The sequence below is a fragment of the Ochotona princeps genome, chromosome 17, assembly GCF_030435755.1.
Source record: "Ochotona princeps isolate mOchPri1 chromosome 17, mOchPri1.hap1, whole genome shotgun sequence".
Taxonomy (NCBI): Eukaryota; Metazoa; Chordata; class Mammalia; order Lagomorpha; family Ochotonidae; genus Ochotona; species Ochotona princeps.
The window spans coordinates 31,568,882-31,587,662 of NC_080848.1; the positions used below are offsets into that span (position 1 = coordinate 31,568,882).

Genomic DNA, 18,781 nt, shown 5'->3' on the forward strand with positions numbered 1-18,781 from the left:
TGCCTGGAGAAATTCCCAGCCTGCATGACCTCCCAAGCCCTGGCCCCTTTGTGGAATGTCGGATAACAAATCCTGCCGGGCCAGTTCTGTGACTTCAGGTCCAAGAGCCCCCCAGACTATTTTTTTTTTTTTAGGATTTATTTATTTTTATTGCAAAGTCAGATATACATAGAGGAGGAGAGACAGAAAGGAAGATCTTCTGTCCGATGATTCACTCCCCAAGTGACCGCAAAGGCTGGTGCTGCGCCAATCCAAAGCCAGGAGCCAGGAACTTCCTCCAGGTCTCTGCCACGCGGATGCAGGGTGCCTAAGGCTTTGGGCCGTCCTGGACTGCTTTCCCCGGCCACAGCAGGGAGCTGGATGGGAAGTGGAGCTGCTGGGATTAGAACCAGTGCCCATATGGAATCCTGGCAGATTCAAGGCGAGGACTTTAGCAGCTAGGCCACTGCACCAGGCCCAAACCCCTAGACTTAACTCCTGACCCCACAATTTATTCTATAAGCATTTCTTTAAAAAATACATTTATTTATTTTTATTTGAAAGCTTTACGGCAGAGAGACAGAGAGGAAGATCTTCCATCCATTGATTCACTCCCCAAGTGTCTGCAACAGCTGGAGTTGAGCCGACCTGAAGCCTGTAGCCAGGAGCCAGGAACTTCTTCCGGGTCTCCTATGTGGATGCAGGGGCCCAAGGATTTGGGCCGTCCTCGACTGCTCTCCCAGGCCACAAGCAGGGAGATGGATGGGAAAAGGGGCTGCTGGGGTTACAACTGGCACCCATATGGGATTCTGGCACATGCAAGGCAAGGACTTCAGCCACTACGCTACCGCGCCGGGCTCCTCTACAAGCATTTCTTAAACATCCACTGTGAGCCCAAAATTGTAGAAGATGTTATTACTATGCTGACAAGTCATCATTAAGGCTCAGAGGGTCAGCATTTGGGGCTATTTTGTTCACTGACTGACCCAAATGTCTGCAGAGTGCTGCATCCACTCCACCACTAAAACAGAATGTTACATCCACCAGTGACAGTCACAACAAAATTTTATTACAGTGAGAGGTAAGACAACCAAACAGCTGGCTGGCCGGCCGGGACTGATACCCCTTACCAGAGTGCGGCCCCAAACAGCACATTCATAGGGTTTTTATAGGGGCGGTTTACAACAGCTCTAAAGGGGCAATTTACAATAGTTTGTAGGGTGAGGAAGGAAAGGCCCCACATTCCCTGCTTATCTCGGCTGGGCAGCCCGTGCCTGGCTCTCCTCTGGTCCAGGCTTGGTGCCACCTGGTGGGTTAATCAGGCCGGGGCCTTGATTCATGGGATTGGAGGCCATTGGCACTAAAGGTCACGTAGGTCATTAGGCCTGCAGACTCACACAGTTTCTTAGCTGAACAAGCAAAGCAGAAGTTAACAGAAGCGAAAAGTGTTGCAGCTAGCAAGCAGCCATATTTACTCTGTTTTGATCTCACCTCTACAAGAGAGTGTGGTATACAGGAGATATGCAGGGATATTTGTTGAATAAAGGATGAGGGGGCAGCGCCATGACATAGCAGGCTGTCCACGTGGGTGCCAGTTCATGTCCCATCTGCTCCACTTCTGGTCCAGGTTCCTGCTAGTGGCCTGGGAAGGCAGTGGAGGATGGCCCAAGTGCTTGCATCCTTACACACATGTGGGAGACACAGAAGAAGCTCCTGGCTCCTGGTTTTGGACAGACTCAGTTTTAGCCCCTTCTCCTTGGATGTCAGCGTTGGGGGTAAGGATGGGAATAAATCAGGTTATAATCGGTCCAGGTGGGGGTAGTCCCTGTGCAAAGTGCTACGCCTTGCTCAGGAAAAGCCGGCAGGGTTTGGTCTAAAGCACAGGGAGAAGTTTGAAGACGGAAACCGGCAGCAAGGTGCCTGGCGTCCCCTGCTGGGATGGGAACAGCTCGCAGCTTCAGGGTGTTTAGGATTCTGCTTCAGGGTGCAGAATCCGCAAGCCGGCCAGGCCAGAGCACCGGCCCTGTGTCCGCGTCGCGTCTGTGAGGGGAGAGAACAGCGTGAGGCTCACGCGGCTCGCGCCTAGAACACACAGCATGGCTTCCTCGTCGTCGTGGCTGCTTCCCAGAACTAACAAGACATCCGGCTCATCCGACGTTATCAACTGACTTGACCCCTTTAAAAAAAAGTAGGGCGGTTATTCTCGCCTTCAACCCAGAAGATCGTTTCCGGCTTCCTAAGCTGCCCATGCAGGAGCCCGGCCCACTCCGCCCTCGTCCGCGGGCGACGGTCCCTGCGGAGAGCGGGGAGGACGCCAGGGGGCGCCAGGGAGAGCCACCGCCACCTCCGCGCGGCACTTTTCCCTCCGCAACACCAGGGGGCGACGTGCCGGCGGCGCGGCGCTCTGGCCCGCGGCGGTCGGTCGCCTCCACGTGGGGCTGCAGGATGGCGGCGACTGCGGCCAGGCCGGTGTGTGCGGGCGTGGGGTGCGGGGTCTCGGACCGGGCCAATGGGGCGTGGGGTGTCGCCCACTCGGGGTGCCCCGGCTCGCGTGCTGGGGGAGGCCGAGCGGGGCCCTCGGGTGGCGGCGGCGAGGCTGACGGCCACCCGGCTTCTTGGCGCAGGACGAGGCGGCACGCGACGTGCAGCGGCTGCTGGTGCAGTTCCAGGATGAGAGCGGGCAGCTGCTGGGCTCCCCGTTCGATGTGCCCGTGGACATCACGCCAGACCGGCTGCAGCTCGTGTGCAACGCGCTGCTGGCCCAGGTGAGGGTCCCAGGTGGGAGGCAGAGCACCGGGCGGAGCTCCGGGGCGGGTTGCGTTGGGAGCACTGTGGCCACTGGCTCTAGTCCTTCAGTACGGGACACAGGCATGTCTCTGCTTTACGGGGTGTCCCGTAGGGGACACTGGAGTTGGAACCCTGAGAACCCCACCCCTCACTCGGGAACCAGGGTCTGAAGGTCGGCCTCCTTCACCAGCTCTTTGGATGTTTCTTATGTGGATGCTTCAGGGTGTGGAGGCTTGGAAGATCCTGTCTGGTGCTGAGCCTTCATGGCCTCAGTGTGGTATTTGGCTAACGCGGGAGGGCCTGAGCTTGTCGTGAGCAGCAAGACCTTGAGTGTATGTGTTTATCAAGAGGGAATGTTAGTGTCTGCCTCCCCTTCCGTGTTAGTGAGGTCCAAGGGGAAGGATGTGGAACAGTGTGTGCTGCAGTTGCTGGGGCCTCCCCTCTCCATGGCCCCGTAGCCTCTGTGTCCTCCCACGGAACTGTGGCCTTCACCTCGCCCTGCAGGAGGAGCCCCTGCCGCTGGCCTTCTACGTGCACGATGCCGAGATCGTGTCCTCACTGGGGAAGACGCTCGAGTCCCAGGCGGTGGAGACAGAGCAGGTCCTGGACATCGTCTACCAGCCGCAGGCCATCTTCAGGGTCCGGGCCGTGACCCGCTGCACCAGCTCCTTGGAGGGACACAGTGAGGCTGTCATCTCTGTGGCCTTCAGCCCCACGGGAAAGTGAGAACAGCTCCTGTGGGGCAGGGTGTGTGCGAGAGGCCTCTGACCGGGGTGGGGAGGGTCCCCCGGGTTACAAAGTAGGGGATTTCTTTAGTGAGGTCATCCTAGAAGTCCAAGGTTGCCTGCCTGCCTGCCCCTGATTTTGGGAGATTGGAGCCGTGTGCACAGCCCTCCCCCCTGTGTGAGTTCCCTTTCCCTTGTGAGGCTCAGAATAATGAGAGATTTGACGTACTGGTCAGAGCTGTGGGCGCTCCAGAGAACAAGGGGGAAGCGGCCTGCTGGAGCCTTGTCCCAAGTGGCCTCAGCGTCCTAGTGTTTCTCAGGGGAGAGGAATGGGTGCAGCCCCTGTTTTCCTAAAGAGGGTCAGACAAGCTTTAGGAGTACCGTGGCCATAGGTGGACCCCCCCCCCCACCCCAACAGCATTTGACAGGGAAGGGGAAAGGTGGGAGTTGACTCCCTGGTCCCGGGTTCTGTCCACAGAAGGCGATTGAGTAGGGAGTGGGAGTGCCCATGGGGTCAAGGGCAGGCCTTGCCTCCATCCTCTGCTCCAGCCATCCGTCAGTGTACCCCTTCCCCTCCAGGTACCTAGCCAGTGGCTCTGGAGACACTACCGTGCGCTTCTGGGACCTCAGCACCGAGACACCGCATTTCACGTGCAAGGGTCAGTGTGCATGGCCCTTTTAGGGGAGCTGAATGCAATGATGGCAGCGGGCAACTGGTGTGCTCAGGGCTCAGCAAACTCCAGTTGGCCCCAGACCTTAGCAACAGTTGCAGTGGATGCTGTGTGTATGTGCGCGTGTGCACACGTGCACATGTATGTGTCATGGCAGGAATGATGAGTGTGGCCATCAACAAGAGGCTGCCCAAAATCAGCCTGCAGGCTGTGCTTGCCCTTACCCGCCACCACACCCTTTTGTCCTGTCGTGCTTGGTGCTTGTGTTCAGGAAGTGGCAGAGGAGTCGTGGTGGTACACCAGACACACTGCTCAGCCTTAGTAAAGATGGATTGGGCTCTTCCTCCTGTTTTAGGGCACAGACACTGGGTCCTTAGCATAGCATGGTCCCCAGATGGCAAGAAGCTGGCTTCGGGCTGCAAGAATGGCCAGGTACGTGGTGGTCTGGCTAAATTAGGGAAGGGTTAGGGGCTTCCTCCCTGGGGGAATGTTTAGAATCTGGTTCTGGAATGTTCAGGGACAGTTACTTGGTGAGCTGCTGTCTTTCAGATTCTCCTATGGGACCCCAGCACGGGGAAGCAGGTGGGCCGGACCCTTGCCGGCCACAGCAAGTGGATCACAGGCCTGAGTTGGGAGCCCCTGCACGTGTAAGTGATGCTAACTGAACCAGGGACCCCTGTGCTGGAGTGCATAGCTGTCCCTCCACTGGTTCCCTGTGGAGAAGCCTGATGCAAAGGAATGGGATAGACACCTGGCAGGTGGCGGGGGCGCTGCTTATCTCAGGGCCTGGGTACCACCTCCTAGGGTCAGGAGGCCGTTGAGCTTCTCCTAGCTTTTGGGGAATGGTTGGCAGATGTTTGCAGAGAGAGAAATGAAGTCATATCTCCCTCCCCTTTGCCAGGAACCCCGAGTGCCGCTACGTGGCCAGCAGCTCCAAGGATGGCAGCGTGCGGGTGTGGGACACAACGGCAGGCCGCTGTGAGCGCATCCTCACGGGGCACACACAGTCAGTCACCTGTCTCCGCTGGGGAGGAGACGGGCTGCTCTACTCTGCTTCCCAGGACCGTACCATCAAAGTCTGGAGGGCTCACGACGTAAGAGCTGGAAGGGTTCAGAAACCAATCTCAGGTCACGGGATGCGGGCACCCGGGAGCAACCGGGGTGTCAGGGACAGTAGGGGCAGTGTTTCGGGGACCAGGGTGTGCTCGTCTATAACCACAGTGTAGGTTTCAGCATCCCCATTAGCAGAGCTGAGCTCTTTATCAAGCCTGCCACGTCCCAGACTTACTAGAGCCCCTTTATTCTAAAGTCCACTTCCATGAACTTGTCTTCAGAAACAGTGACTTGCTGCAGTACCCTCATCTCATATGCAAGGAGAGACTTGAGCCCAGAAGGAGGGTTTGGTTACGGTCATGGTAACAGTGATGAAGCCTTGGGGTCCTGATACTTAGTCCCAGGCCTCCCGAGTTCTCCTAGGCTGGTCTTCCAAAGGTCCGAGTGTGTTAGAGTTGGACCCATCTTTCTCCACCTTAGGGTGTGCTGTGCCGGACGCTGCAAGGCCATGGCCACTGGGTGAACACCATGGCACTCAGCACCGACTACGCCCTGCGCACAGGGGCCTTCGAGCCAGCCGAGGCCACAGTGAATGCCCAAGACCTGCAGGGGTCCTGTGAGTTAAACAGGAGACAGAGGGGGAAGGCAGCTCGGAAGGAAGCTGGCTCTGTCGTCCCATGGATGGGAGCGTTGGCTGTTGGTGTTGGGTTTTCTAATCAGCCTCGTTCCTCACCTTCTCACCCCCGCGGTACCTGACACAGTGCAGGAGTGGAAAGAGAAGGCACTGAGTCGCTACAACCTTGTGCGGGTGAGTGCAGCAGTGCGTCCCCAGTCCTGTGGGGTCCCCTCCCTTCCGGCTGCCTATTCTGGAGGGTCCTTCCTGGCCAGCCTGAATCTGGAAACCTGAACGTGCTAGAGGGCTCTTCATTGATTTTGTTTGTCCATTGTGAAATAAGTAAGGCACTTCTATTTGATTTAGTGTGTTGGCAGACACATTCACATCTAACGATCAAAGAATCCAGAAAATTCACCACCACTACTCCCTTCTATATACCATGCATTCATTCCCTGAGAGCCATCCAGTGTTACCAGCGTCATGTATATACATGTCATGTACAAGCATCCATATGTATAACACACATGGACATGTCCCCTCACTGTGCCATGTAATTTCTTTCCTATGAATATACAGCTTAGAAGTCATGCTAGGAGCACAGTCTTGCCTTTTCCTTATGAGTAAAGTGACTTGCCCATACTCCCATATCACCCTGGCCTCTGTCCCTGGTGTCGGTGAGTCAGTGCAGTGGGCTCCCCTTCCTGTCCGAGTCTGATGTGGTGTGCCTTCTGCCTGCCCTAGGGCCAGGGCCCGGAGAGGCTGGTGTCTGGCTCAGATGACTTCACCCTGTTCCTGTGGTCCCCAGCAGAGGACAAGAAGCCCCTGGCACGGATGACGGGACACCAGGCCCTCATCAATCAGGTGCTTTTCTCCCCCGACGCGCGCATCGTGGCCAGCGCCTCCTTTGACAAATCCATCAAGCTATGGGACGGCAGGACTGGCAAGTGAGTGGGGCAGGGACCCTGCTCTGCACGGAGAGAGAGGTGGGAAGAGCTCTGTGTGCCCCATCCTCGCAATGCGGGCTTGGGGCCCATTTCCTTTGTGTATGCCACTGGCTCCCTGCCTCCTAGCTTTGTTAAAAGGATCCATGAAATGGCATGTGTAGGACCCAAGCTAGTGTGTCTGAACAGTGTGGGTTCATTTGCTATATTAAGAGGGAAGTGACCTTAGAAGTAGCCAAGGTGCTAGGGAAGTGGGAAGTAGGTTTGGGGCAGTGCGCTTATCATCCTCAGCGCCCCACCCCTCCTCAGTGTAGTCCATCCCCAGAGTATGGTCGATCAGCAGCCTGTTTTTGATCAGACATTTTGATGAGGTCACCTGGCGTGAGTCACAGGCAGTGTTCTCAGGGCTAATTAGGTTGGAGGGGAGGCCAGAGGCCAGGATACAGACCAGCAGAGAAAAGCAGTAAAGGGACCTGGTTGTCTGTCTGGAACTGAGTCCCTGAGAGGCTTAAAATCCTGACTGGAGTCCCAGTTGGACAGTGTTAACCACCAGGTTTCACGTGGGCCTGGCTAGCTGCTGCTGCGGCCACCTGCCAGCAAGCAGCTATTGTATAGGAGGGGCGTGGGGCAGATGGACTAAGCAGGTGGCAATGTTGGATCTTAAGGCATGAGAGCGGTGCCGATATGGAGGCCTGGCAGGAGGCACCCTCGAGTCAGCCCATTTGGAGGAGTTTTGCAAAAACAGTTACGACTGGTAATGATCTAAATGGTCTGGAGCAGGTGCCAGGCGGGGAGAGTCTATAAAAGTTCCTGGGAAATTCTAGCCGGCAGCCGGGGTTAAGAGCCACTGCTGGGGGACCTCAGGGACCCTTCAGGCAGGATGACGATCTGACACCCAGCCTCTTCCCTGCCCAGGTACCTGGCCTCCCTGCGTGGCCATGTGGCCGCAGTGTACCAGATTGCATGGTCTGCTGACAGCCGGCTGCTGGTGAGCGGCAGCAGTGACAGCACGCTGAAGGTGTGGGATGTGAAGGCCCAGAAGCTGGCCACAGACCTACCAGGCCACGCCGATGAGGTGGAGTACTCCCTGGGTAGGGGGACTGAGACGGCAGCCCAACTCTCCCAACACCACCTCACTCGTCTTCCCTGGGGTAGGTGTATGCTGTCGACTGGAGCCCGGATGGCCAGAGAGTCGCCAGCGGCGGGAAGGACAAGTGCCTGCGGATGTGAGTGGGATGTGGGCAGTCAGGGTGCTCAGGCGGGTGCCCCCAGAGGCTGACAGTCCTGAGGAGATAGGAAGACAGAGGTCTCAGTGGGCAAAGGGGCATGTGCCAGGAGCTGCAGGATTGAGGAGAGCCTGACAGTCCTTGGGCGCCTGCCTAGGGGATGCATCCGGTGTCTGCCCAGCATCAGGCAGTGTGTGTGGTGGTTGTTATAGCCTGGGCTTCAGGCACTGCGCCTGGAGTGCCCATCCTGTTTCTGCCTTGTGTGGTGCAGTCACGGAGACTTGGTGAACTGCTTTCTTGGGGTTAAAGGGAGTACACTCTGAGACCTAAAGTGCGGTCCTTGACAAGGGTGCTCGCTGCCGAGTGCCTAGCTGGGAAGGTAGGTGCACCTGCTGTGTGAGTGGCCAGAGCAGGGCACAGCCATGCTCCCCAACAGTGGACCGGGATTGTATGGCAGCCTTCTTACCGTCTCACTTCCCTTCTTCACAGATGGAGGAGATGAGGAGCCCCATGTTTCTCTCAACCCTTCCTTGATGGTGTCTTAGCCGGCTGCCTGCCCTGCAGGAGCAGAACTGGGGTGGCCTTGCATAGCCCCTCACCGGTGGTGACCTGAGGATGCCGATGTACCCTGTTCGGTCTCTGTAGGTGCCTTCCCTGTGGCACCACCCAGGGCCAGAAACCAGAGGTTGTCTCAGGTCGGGGCCCCACTCTTGACTGGCTGACCAGCCTCCGATGCTGCCCCTGTATTCTTTTCCAAGGGTCAGCTCTGCTCAGGGGCAAACCACAGGTTGTGTGACTATGAAATAAATAACATATTTTGTGTTTGGGCTGCGTCTTCTTGTAGAAGCTCAGGGTTCAATCAGGGACTGTGCTAAACCCATTTGTCTGGCCTGCTCCCCTGCATCAGATGAGGCCAAAACCCAAAAATGTCCAGGAAGTCGCCTTCCCTCGCTTATCCTACTGTCTGTCAGAAAGGTTAGTGCCGTTGTGGCCGGAGGATTTGCTAGGGCTGCACTGTCCAGTACAGAAGGCACTGGCCACACATGGCCATTTACGTGAACCAGAATTCAGCACGGTTAGGATCCTCGGGCCCTTGGTCCTGCCAGCTGGAGGCTCCAGCTCTGCATAGCACAGAGAATATCTTGCAGGGCATGTGCTTGGCAAAGCAGTTAGGATGGCACTAGGGCACCTGCCTTCCATAGCTTGAGGGAGGGTTCAAGTCTCAGCACTACTGTGCCCCCTGGGAGGCAGCACATGGTTGATGGCTCAAGTACTCAGGTCCCACCGCCCAGGTGAGAGAGCTGGGTGGGGTTCTGGGCTCCTGGCTTCTGCCTGGCTCAGCCCCCAGCTTGTGAGCATCTGGGAGGGGGTGAGTTAGTAGGTGTGAGATCTTACCCTCTGTCTTTCAAGTTGGAAATAAATAAAACATTTTTTTCTTTAAGATTTGTATTTATTGGAAAGTCAGATATACAGAGAGGAAGAGGAAGATCCATCGTCTCATTCACTCCCCAAGTGACTGCAAAGGCCGGAGCTGCTCCAGTCCAAAGCCAGGATCCTGGAACCTCTTCCAGATCCCTCACCGGGTGCAAGATCCAAAGGCTTTCACAGGCCACAAGCAGGGAGCTAGATGGGAAGTGATTAGAACCTGTGCCCATAAGGGATCCTGGTGTGTGCAAGGTGAAGACCCTAGCTGTCAGGCTACTTCACCAGGCCCAAATAAAGGATTTTTATGTAAAGTTTTCTGAGGCTGTGCTGGCCACAAGTGCTGTGCTGGGGACATAGGGTAGACAAGTGATGTGGTTGGGATGGTTCTTGGTCCTGGGACTCTGCAGCCAGGAAAGCAATCCCCACCTGGTTGCTGTCTGGTCCCGCCTAGCCACCACTGGTCCCCTGCATCTGCTGCTAACCTGGAGCCTTACTGAGGGCCACAGTGCTTGTATCCATTCCTCCCACACAGCCCACAGAGCTGTGGCTCGGCTCCCACCTTATATGTCTGCTGTGTGGCTCTGTGCCACCTGCCGAACCCTCCCTTGGTTCAGGAGCTTGTCACAGCTTACACCCGTGCCTGGAAGAGCACCACATCTTCATGGTGTTGATGAGGAACTGAGGCCGGGGCATCTGTGACCTGCCCCTGTCTTCTCACGCAGCAAGAGGAAGGGCCAGGATTCCACCAAGCCTACCATGAAGCTTGTACACTCAGCACCATGTCCTTCCAGTGCTGGCCTCCAGCACCAAGTCTCTGTGCTGCCACACATCTGTCCAGCTACTTTCCTGGTAGCTACTTTTCTGTTAGTCTCTTCCTCCCACAAGCGAAGGGGCAATGGCAGAGGCAGGCAGCAGGTGATGGCACTGTCCCATCACCCAGCCACCTCCACTCTGGAACTCTTGGTCTGTCAGAAGCTAGGCCCTGGGGAGGGGGCTGGGGGAGCCAGCCTGAAACAGACTTTCCAAAGGTTGGATGACCTGCAGTTCTTTAATGAGGAACCTGGACCCAGCCCAGATCTGGGGAAGCAGGGAGCGTAACAGCAGTAGGCAGTGGTTGAGCCTGGCCTGAGATGTCTCCAGGGGAGTGGGGCCCCTGTCTAGCCTCAGCTGCAGCCCAGCAGGGGGTACCAGTGCCACGCCCTGGGCCGTCAGGGTGATCAGGTTCTCTGGCATGGTGCTGGTGGTACAGTGCAGTTCATGTTCCTGCGGGCCTGGGCTGAAGCTGGAGGAGGATGGGGGCCTCCCGGGGCCTACCCTCAGTAGGGAAATAAGTGTTCCAGGTCTTCAACCCTCCGCATCTCCTCCACCGTGATGGCCACGGTTTTCCGCTGGGGCTCCCGGCGCTGCACGGTAATCTGAATGGGATTGTTCTCGGGAAAGCTGTTGTAGTCAGTGGCCACGGTCGCAAACTAGAACGGAACAAGGAAACTCCTCAAAATGTCCCCTTCCTACCACATCAGAGCCTGGCTGCCCATCCCTGGTCCTCCAACCCTCCCCCCCCCCCCTTTTTTTTTCCAGATGAGATCCTGGATATGGAGACAGGTCCAACAAGGCAGGACTCACACCTGCACCTCCCCACTCACGTGACAATTCCAACCAAAGAGCTGAGTGTCCTTGACCCCTCCTCAGTGCCCCTGCCCATTCTCAGGGTGCTCATGACTTCCCCCACTTTAGCCTCTTGCCATCCCCGTTTGCCTTGACTGCCTGGCACACGCAAATTTGTGCAAAGTAGAGGAATCCAAAACCAATGGCTTTGGAAGCGAGGCATTACAGTGGTCTGACTTGAAGCCTCCCAGCTAGGACACAGGGCTGCCTTCCTGGCTTCAGGCATCAGACCCCGGGCCCCGGGGCCCCTTTTCGTCCAGGCTTACTTTGTAGGGCTTGCACCACTTCCCCACCCCAGCTGCATTGGCTGCACGGACGGTGAGGCAGTAGCCGGTGTTGGGCTTCAGCTCCATCAACTTGACCGTGGTGCCCAAGATCTTGTTGAAGATCCATGGGCGGTTGTTTGCCTTGGGCGAGTCAGCATCCTCTGTTTTCTTGGCCACTTCTTGCAACAGCACCTGGTAGAAACTGACCTGCTGCTTGCCCAGGGAATAGGTCCAGGAGATCTAGAGTGAGAGAGAGAGCCCCGAGGCTTCCACAGACCTGGCCCATCCTTTCTAGTCCTACCCACCACCCCACAACATGGGTCACAGGACACATCCCTCTCCCTTGCTCCTGCTGGGACCCAGTCAGGTCTGATGGGAGGGACAAGGAGCTCCATCCCTGGCTGGGGAACCACCTGCCCCAAAGCAGGAGCTACACAGCTAGCACCCCGTGTTTCCTTCTGAGAGGGACCCTAAGGATCATCTCGTTCACTTTACTCTTTGAAAGTGGGAGCACAGTCACAGCACTTAAGCAGCAGAGCCAAGGTCCCTGCTCCAGTCCCCAGGGCCCACCAGCTGCCTGACTGTCACAGGAAGTTCTGACCACACAGCAGACTCCCGCTGGCCCATGTCTGCTCTGTCTCTAGTCTGCCTTCCAGCCAAGAATTCTCAGTGTTGGGCCCGGCGGCGTGGCCTAGCGGCTAAAGTCCTTGCCTTGAAAGCCCCAGGATCCCATATGGGCACCGGTTCTAATCCCGGCAGCTCCACTTCCCATCCAGCTCCCTGCTTGTGGCCTGGGAAAGCAGTCGAGGACGGGCCCAAAGCCTTGGGACCGTGCACCCATGTGAGAGACCTGGAGGAAGTTCCTGGCTCCTGGCTCTGGATCGGCACAGCACCAGCCGTTGCGCTCACTTGGGGAGTGAATCATCGAACGGAAGATCTTCCTCTCTGTTTCTCCTCCTCTCTGTATATCTGACTTGTAATAAAAATAAATTAATCGGGCCCGGCGGCGTGGCCTAGCGGCTAAAGTCCTCGCCTTGAAAGCCCCGGGATCCCATATGGGCACCGGTTCTAATCCCGGCAGCTCCACTTCCCATCCAGCTCCCTGCTTGTGGCCTGGGAAAGCAGTTGAGGACGGCCCTAAGCTTTGGGACACTGCACCCGCGTGGGAGACCTGGAAGAGGTTCCAGGTTCCCGGCATCGGATCGGCGCGCATTGGCCCGTTGCGGCTCACTTGGGGAGTGAATCATCGGATGGAAGATCTTCCTCTCTGTCTCTCCTCCTCTGTGTATATCTGGCTGTAATAAAATGAATAAATCTTTAAAAAAAATAAATAAAAATAAAAAAAATAAAAAAAAATTAATCTTCAAAAAAAAAAAAGAAAGAAAAATAAACATGGCTCTGGGCCACTGGACACATGGCTTCCAGAGTCATCTGCCTCAAAGGCAGCTCAGGTACACCTGTGCCTGACGGAAGGCCTTTCTAGCACCAAGCTGTGGGGCCTTCTGGGAAATGGTCCCTGAGTCACCCTCCCTCTCTGCTCTTCTTCCCATACTCTAGGGCTGTGCACCCGAGCGTGGTCCTCCCAGCGGCAGCAGCACATCACCTGGCAATCAGAGTGATTAATGTTCTCTGACCTCACCCCGACCCTCCATGGAGGAGGTCCAGAAATCTGGATTTTCACAAGCTGACAGGTGACCTTAGGAGGATGAGCATGTGAGATGCCCTGGATTGGGGCCAGGGGTCATCTCCTCTTGCACTGTCCCACCAGTGAGCCTTTGCTAGAGCCAGCTTCTCCAGCGGACACTCCCATCTCCGGGTGCTTAAAACCTACTTCTGGGGTCCAGCATAGAGGGTCCCAGAAGCCACCAAGCTGAGGCTGCAGACAGAAAGAATGTTTCCTTGTGGATTCTTGGTAGAATCGGATGGAATTTTTCCCATAGCATCTTGCCCTGGGAGTTCTTCATAACCATGCTCTCTCTCCCTTTCTGAACCATGAGGGCCGCCTACACACACCCCACACAGCTCAGCTCGGGGCCTGGCACGGAACCTGGCACAAACGTCTTTGCAGAACTGTACCAACAAGGGAAACACCTCTCTCCCTTCCTAAACCATGAGGGCTGCCTACACACGCCCCACACAGCTCAGCTCGGGGCCTGGCATGGGACCTGGCACAGAGCTTCTTTGCAGAACTGTACCGACAAGGGAAACGCACCACAGCCGTGGAGTCGCTGACGGTGTGCTCACAGATGAACGGGGCCTCGGGCACATCCACGACCACGGAGGATTCGGAGTGCGTGGAGGAGGTGTCTGTGTCCAGCGCAGGGTTGTCGAGGTCTACCAGCCTCCCGGGGGTCATTTGGGACTTAGACGGGCGGGGGCAGAGGGCCAGGTCATCCTTGTCTGTTTTCTTGGCCCGGGAGGGAAAGCTGAGTTTGTTCAGCTCGCCCTCAAGGATGCCTGCAAAGAAGCTGCTATTGGGCTGACTCACGGCCAGTTTGACAGGGTTCATCAGGGTGGACGACATGGGCGTGACGCTGGTGTCATCGGAGCTGAACTCAGAATCTTCCGTGGGCATTGGTTTCCTGAAGTGAGAGGAGAGACGGGGGAGTCAGGGGAGGGAGGCCCCCAGCCTATCCAGCCCCACTGCTCTGCAGGAGGACATTGCACCTGCCCCAGGGACTCAGAAAAGAGCAATCTCTACTTAGTCCCTGGATTCCGTGGGGATGGAACTGCAGAGGCTGCATCTCCAATAAGAGCCATAGAGGACTCGAGCAGGAGTGCTGAGAACTACAATTTGACAAGTACTGCTAGCATGTTAAGTCCTCCTATGAAGTAGGGTATAGATACCCAAGGGAATGGATGTGGGAAAATATAAGCCCCCAAAAGGAAAATGATAAATTAAGCTATCCTATTATCTATGTACTATGATATACTATTTAATGACATCACTAGTATTGATTTACATGTTAAAAAATATTTCTTAATACATCATCTATAAAATTACAGGGTTGGCATTTCGGCACGGCCGGTTAAAGCACCACATGTGACGTCAGCATCCTGTATCAGAGCAGACCCTTTGAGTCCTGGCTGTTCTGCTTCCAATCCAGCTCCCTGCTAATGTACCTGGGACAGCAGAAGATGACTCAAGCACATGGGCCCCTGCACCCACGTGGGAACACCCAGATGGAGGTCTAGGTTCCTGACTCCTAGCCTGGTCCAATGAGGGCCCTTGCAGCCATCTGGGGGGTCAACCAGCAGGTGGAAAATCTTTGTTACTCCTCTCTCATCACTCTTTCAAATAAGTCTAAAAATTTCAAAAAAAAAAAATTGGGGGCCAGCACCATGGCATGGTAGATTAAGCCTCCACCTGAGGAGCAAGCATCCCATATGGGTGCCAGTTCAAGTCCCAGCAGCTCCACTTCCAATCCAACTCCCTGTTTGTGACCTGGGAAAGCAGTGGAGGATGGCTCAAGGCCCTAGGACCTGCACCTGTGTGGGAGAGCAGGAGGAAGATCCTGGCTCCTGGCTTCAGATTAGCTCAACTCCTGCCATTACAGCCAGTAGATGGAAGATCTCTCTCTCCTTCCCTCTCTGTAACTTTGCCCTTCAAATTAAAACAAATAAATCTTAAAACAAATTAACAGTAGGACAGGGAAATATCTCTATATATTGGAGGGGGATGGTGTTTATGTTGTGGAATGTTAAGACACTGCTTGGGACATCCGTGTCCTATGTTGGTGTTCCTGGTTCAAGACCCTGCTACTCTGTACTCAGCACATATCCTTCCAATCCAGCTTCCTGCTAATGCAGCTCAGAGGTCACGGGTGATGGCTCAGGTGTGTGAACCACCTCCGTGGGAGACCTTGACTTCAGCCTGGCTGGCCATGCTTGTTGCAGGCATCTGGGGTGTGTACCAGAGGGTGGACAATCTTTCTCTCTCTCCCTCTTTCTCTCTGTCACTCTACCTTTAAAAAAATTCTTTTTAAAAGTATAAAAGTATAGAAATATTTTAGACATCCATGAAGATACCAAGAATATATTGAGTGCCTGGCATGGTAGCTTAGTGGCTAAAATTCTCGCCTTGCACATTCCAGGATCCCATATGGACGCCAGTTCGTATCCCGGCAGCTCCACTTCCCATCCAGCTCCCTGCTTGTGGCCTGGGGAAGCTGTCAAGGATGGCCCAAAACCTAGGGACTCTGCACCCACATGGGAGACCCAAAAGAAGCTCTTGGGTCCTGGCTTTGGATCAGCTCAGCTCCAGCCGTTGGGCTACTGTGGAGTGAACCAGCAGATAGAAGATCTTTCTCTCTCTGTCTTTGCTCTCTGTAAACCTGACTTTCCAATAAAAATAAAATAAGTCTTAAAAAAAAAGAATATATTGAGCCTCCCTTTACCACTTCTCCAGATTCAAAAATCAAAACCTTAATAGTGCTGGCACAGCCCCCAGGGGAATACCACTCCGCCTCCACCACACAGAGATAACCAGTACAGTGCCTGTTCCATTCTGGATTTATTATTCATGGTGTCTTTATGGTTTGTTATAGATGGATGTCTTCACTATGTGAGATCAATTATCTTGCATGTTTTTAGACTTCATATAAATAAAATAGAACATATCCACTTGCAGTTTGCTTTTTTCATTCAGCACTGTGTTCAGTTTCGTTCGTATTCACTGTCCTGTAACTCTGGCTGAGTCATCCTAACTGTTGTATTTTTTTTTCTAGTTTGTGGATGTTTATGTTGCTGCCAATTCTCTGCTGCTACAAAGAAAAACCTTGTACATCATATCCAAAGATTTTTTTAAGATTTACTTATTTGTTATTGGAAAGTCAGATATACAGGGAGGAGGAGAGACAGAGAGGAAGATCTTCCATTTGATGATTTATTTCCCAAGTGGCCACAATGGCTGGAGCTGAGCCAATCCGAAGCCAGGAGCCAGGAGCTTCTTTTGGGTCTCCCACGCGGGTGCAGGGTCCCAAAGCCTTAGGCCATCCTCGACTGCTTTCTCAAGCCACAAGCAGGAGCTGGATGAGAAGTGGGGTGGCTAGGATTAGAACTGGTACCCATATGAGATCCTGGCACATTCAAGGCAAAGACTTTAGTCACTAGGCTACCACACCGGGCTCTGATATTCAGATTTTTAATCAGGGCAAGTATTGGATGTGGGGGTTACAATGCTGCTTAGGATCCTTGAATCCCACATGGGAGTGCCTGAGCGTGAGACCCAGCTACACACCTAATTCCAGCTTCCTGCTGGGAGGAGCAAGGGATTGCTCACACAGCTGAGTCCCTACTGACCACACGGAGACTTGGCTCAAGTGTCCCACTCCTGTGAAACTAGCAGATAGAAGATTGCTTTTGGTCTACCTGTTCTTTGTTTTGTTTTGTTTTGTTTTGTTTTTACTTTGATCAAAAGTAAGAAATACATTGGGCACCGCGCGGTAGCCTAGCGGCTAAAGTCCTTGCCTTGCATGTGCCGGGTTCCTATATGGGCGCCGGTTCTAATCCCAGCTGTTGCACTTCCCATCCAGCTCCCTGCCTGTGGCCTGGGAAAGCAATGGAGGATAGCCCAAAGGCTTGGGACCCTGCACCCGTGTGGGAGACCCAGAAGAGGATCTGTGCTCCTGGCTTCAGATGGGCGCAGCACCAGCATTGTGGTCACTTGGGGAGTGAATCATTGGACAGAAGATCTTCCCTTGTGTCTCTCCTCCTCTCTGTATATCTGAGTTTACAGTAAAAATAAATAAATCTTTTTTAAAAAGTAAGAAATACATATTTAAATATAAGTATGTGTATAAAATATATGTAATAAATAAACATGTAATATGGCAACTTGGCTTAACAATATATACCTATAACTAAACATTTCAGGGACCAATACTTTCTGATTCTGTTCATCTTTAACATACTGCCGTAACTGAGAGGATCTCCTGACCCATGTCATGGGTTATAATCCACAGCGTGTACCTCCCTTCCTCCCTCATAGGGTGGACTGATGGACCCAGATTTTCCTCCCTGACTCCAGCGCCCTCGTGTTCCTCTCCTGACCAGGCGCCCTCTGCCAGCCCTGGGTGGACACTTGAAGTAAGTGCCAGCCACGTAGTCTATGGGGTCTGGTGCATGTGTAGCACTGAGCCACGTGTTGAGAAGGGGTTAAGTCTTTAGCGTCGGTGACAGTGGAGCCTTCCGTTCAGGGCAGTCCCCTTGAGAGCACGAGGTGGGGTGAGGCTGCACGGGTCACACATCCTGAAGCTGCCTGCATCTTCATTCCCTCTGCGCACCTCGCCCGGCAGCGCCATTCTCTCCTGGCTCACGCCTTCCCTTGCCTGGTGATTCAACTCCTGTTTCCTTTCATCTGAGAAGCTGCCTCTAGCTGGAGCCTCTCCCGACGTCACACAAGCTTCCTGAGGCCCCTCCAGCTCCTCCAGGCGCCCAGCACAGTCCTGAGCAAGCTGGGCTGTCCCCATGGTTGCTGACCACACCCCTGCCCCAAGCTCCCATGCAGCAGCAGCCTGGGCGCTCTTTAGGAAAGCCACCGTGCTTTCTTCTCCGCTGCAGTCCCAGGGCTTAACCCAGGGCCAGACACGAACAGCAGCGGGCCAAGGACTTGGGGAGTGAGGCTCACCAATCTTCATGGAGAAAAATCAGCTAACCCCAAATCGGATGTGGGGGCAGATAAAGGAGAGGACTGAGGGAGAGGGGCGCAGCGCTGGTGGTAGCTAGGTCAGTGGCCAGACAGAGTAGGATGAGCAACAGCAGAGCTCCATCTAATCCAGGAAGGCTTCCTGGAGGGAGAAGAGCCTTAGACTCCAATCACCGATTCAGGGCTTAGGAATAAACAGACAGGTGCAACCTGCAAACATGGGGTTTCCCTGGGGAACCCTGGGACTTGGTTGTGCCAGACGAGGCAGTGTGGCTTCTTCAAGGCTTTGTCCCTGTCCCCCAGCCTGTGGACAGAGGGAAGGACCAGAACTGAGTCTCTTACCCGAGATTGGTGGTCTCTTCCTCCAAGAAGTTAGCCAAAGTGCCTCTTGAAGAAAGTGGGAGTCCTTTGGTGGTGACAGTGCGGTTCATAGACTTGGGGTTCACAAAGGGCTTTGGCAGCTGTTCCAGTGCATTCCTAAGGTTGAGGTTCTCCTTCTTCAGCAGGGCCTCTTCCCCATCTCCCACTTTACAGAGTGCTTCCGCTGCCATCTGGTCTGTGACGGACCACAGCCACCGCCATGCAGGACACAGGAAGCAGAGAGAAACCACGGGCCCGGCAGACCCGCCCTTAGTGGGGCAGGCTGGGGGTGCAACGGGCTGACTTCACAATCCACACACAGTGTAACAATCAGGGCCTTGGGCCACAGGCTCACCTGGGGTGTGCTGGGCCAAGGGCCAGTGGCTACAGGAGGGCGGGACAACAAATAAACCACAGCACC

The 18,781-nt window shown here is 54.8% G+C and overlaps 2 protein-coding genes across 2 annotated transcripts; one reads left to right on the plus strand and one right to left on the minus strand.

The window, feature by feature from the left end:
* Nucleotides 1-2,305: 2,305 nt before the first annotated feature.
* Nucleotides 2,306-8,793, plus strand: NLE1 (notchless homolog 1). The gene is made up of 13 exons (XM_058676047.1): nt 2,306-2,448; nt 2,604-2,744; nt 3,271-3,488; nt 4,071-4,150; nt 4,518-4,594; nt 4,712-4,809; nt 5,064-5,256; nt 5,696-5,831; nt 5,977-6,023; nt 6,573-6,775; nt 7,688-7,847; nt 7,928-7,998; nt 8,488-8,793. Exons 1-13 carry the CDS (start codon nt 2,425-2,427, stop codon nt 8,498-8,500), a joined length of 1,461 nt encoding a protein of 486 aa, XP_058532030.1. The 5' UTR covers nt 2,306-2,424; the 3' UTR covers nt 8,501-8,793.
* Nucleotides 8,794-10,633: 1,840 nt separating this feature from the next.
* FNDC8 (fibronectin type III domain containing 8) lies at nt 10,634-18,601 on the minus strand. The gene is made up of 4 exons (XM_004593858.3): nt 18,343-18,601; nt 13,567-13,936; nt 11,355-11,594; nt 10,634-10,892 (listed from the first exon to the last, which is right to left on the minus strand). The coding sequence occupies exons 1-4, from the start codon at nt 18,549-18,551 to the stop codon at nt 10,740-10,742; spliced, it is 972 nt and encodes a 323-aa protein (XP_004593915.2). The 5' UTR covers nt 18,552-18,601; the 3' UTR covers nt 10,634-10,739.
* Nucleotides 18,602-18,781: the final 180 nt, after the last annotated feature.

What these genes read in the sequence shown, in the direction of transcription:
- NLE1 (XM_058676047.1), top strand. Translation starts at nt 2,425, where the DNA reads ATGGCGGCGACTGCGGCCAGGCCG. An exon ending in TGGGACGGCAGGACTGGCAA is followed by an intron (nt 6,776 to 7,687) that starts GTGAGTGGGGCA and finishes TTCCCTGCCCAG; the next exon opens with GTACCTGGCCTCCCTGCGTG. An exon ending in TACCAGGCCACGCCGATGAG is followed by an intron (nt 7,848 to 7,927) that starts GTGGAGTACTCC and finishes TCCCTGGGGTAG; the next exon opens with GTGTATGCTGTCGACTGGAG.
- FNDC8 (XM_004593858.3), bottom strand. Translation starts at nt 18,551, where the DNA reads ATGGCAGCGGAAGCACTCTGTAAAGTGGGAGATGGGGAAGAGGCCCTG. An exon ending in GAAGAGACCACCAATCTCGG is followed by an intron (nt 13,937 to 18,342) that starts GTAAGAGACTCA and finishes CTCTCACTTCAG; the next exon opens with GAAACCAATGCCCACGGAAG. An exon ending in TCAGCGACTCCACGGCTGTG is followed by an intron (nt 11,595 to 13,566) that starts GTGCGTTTCCCT and finishes CTCTCACTCTAG; the next exon opens with ATCTCCTGGACCTATTCCCT.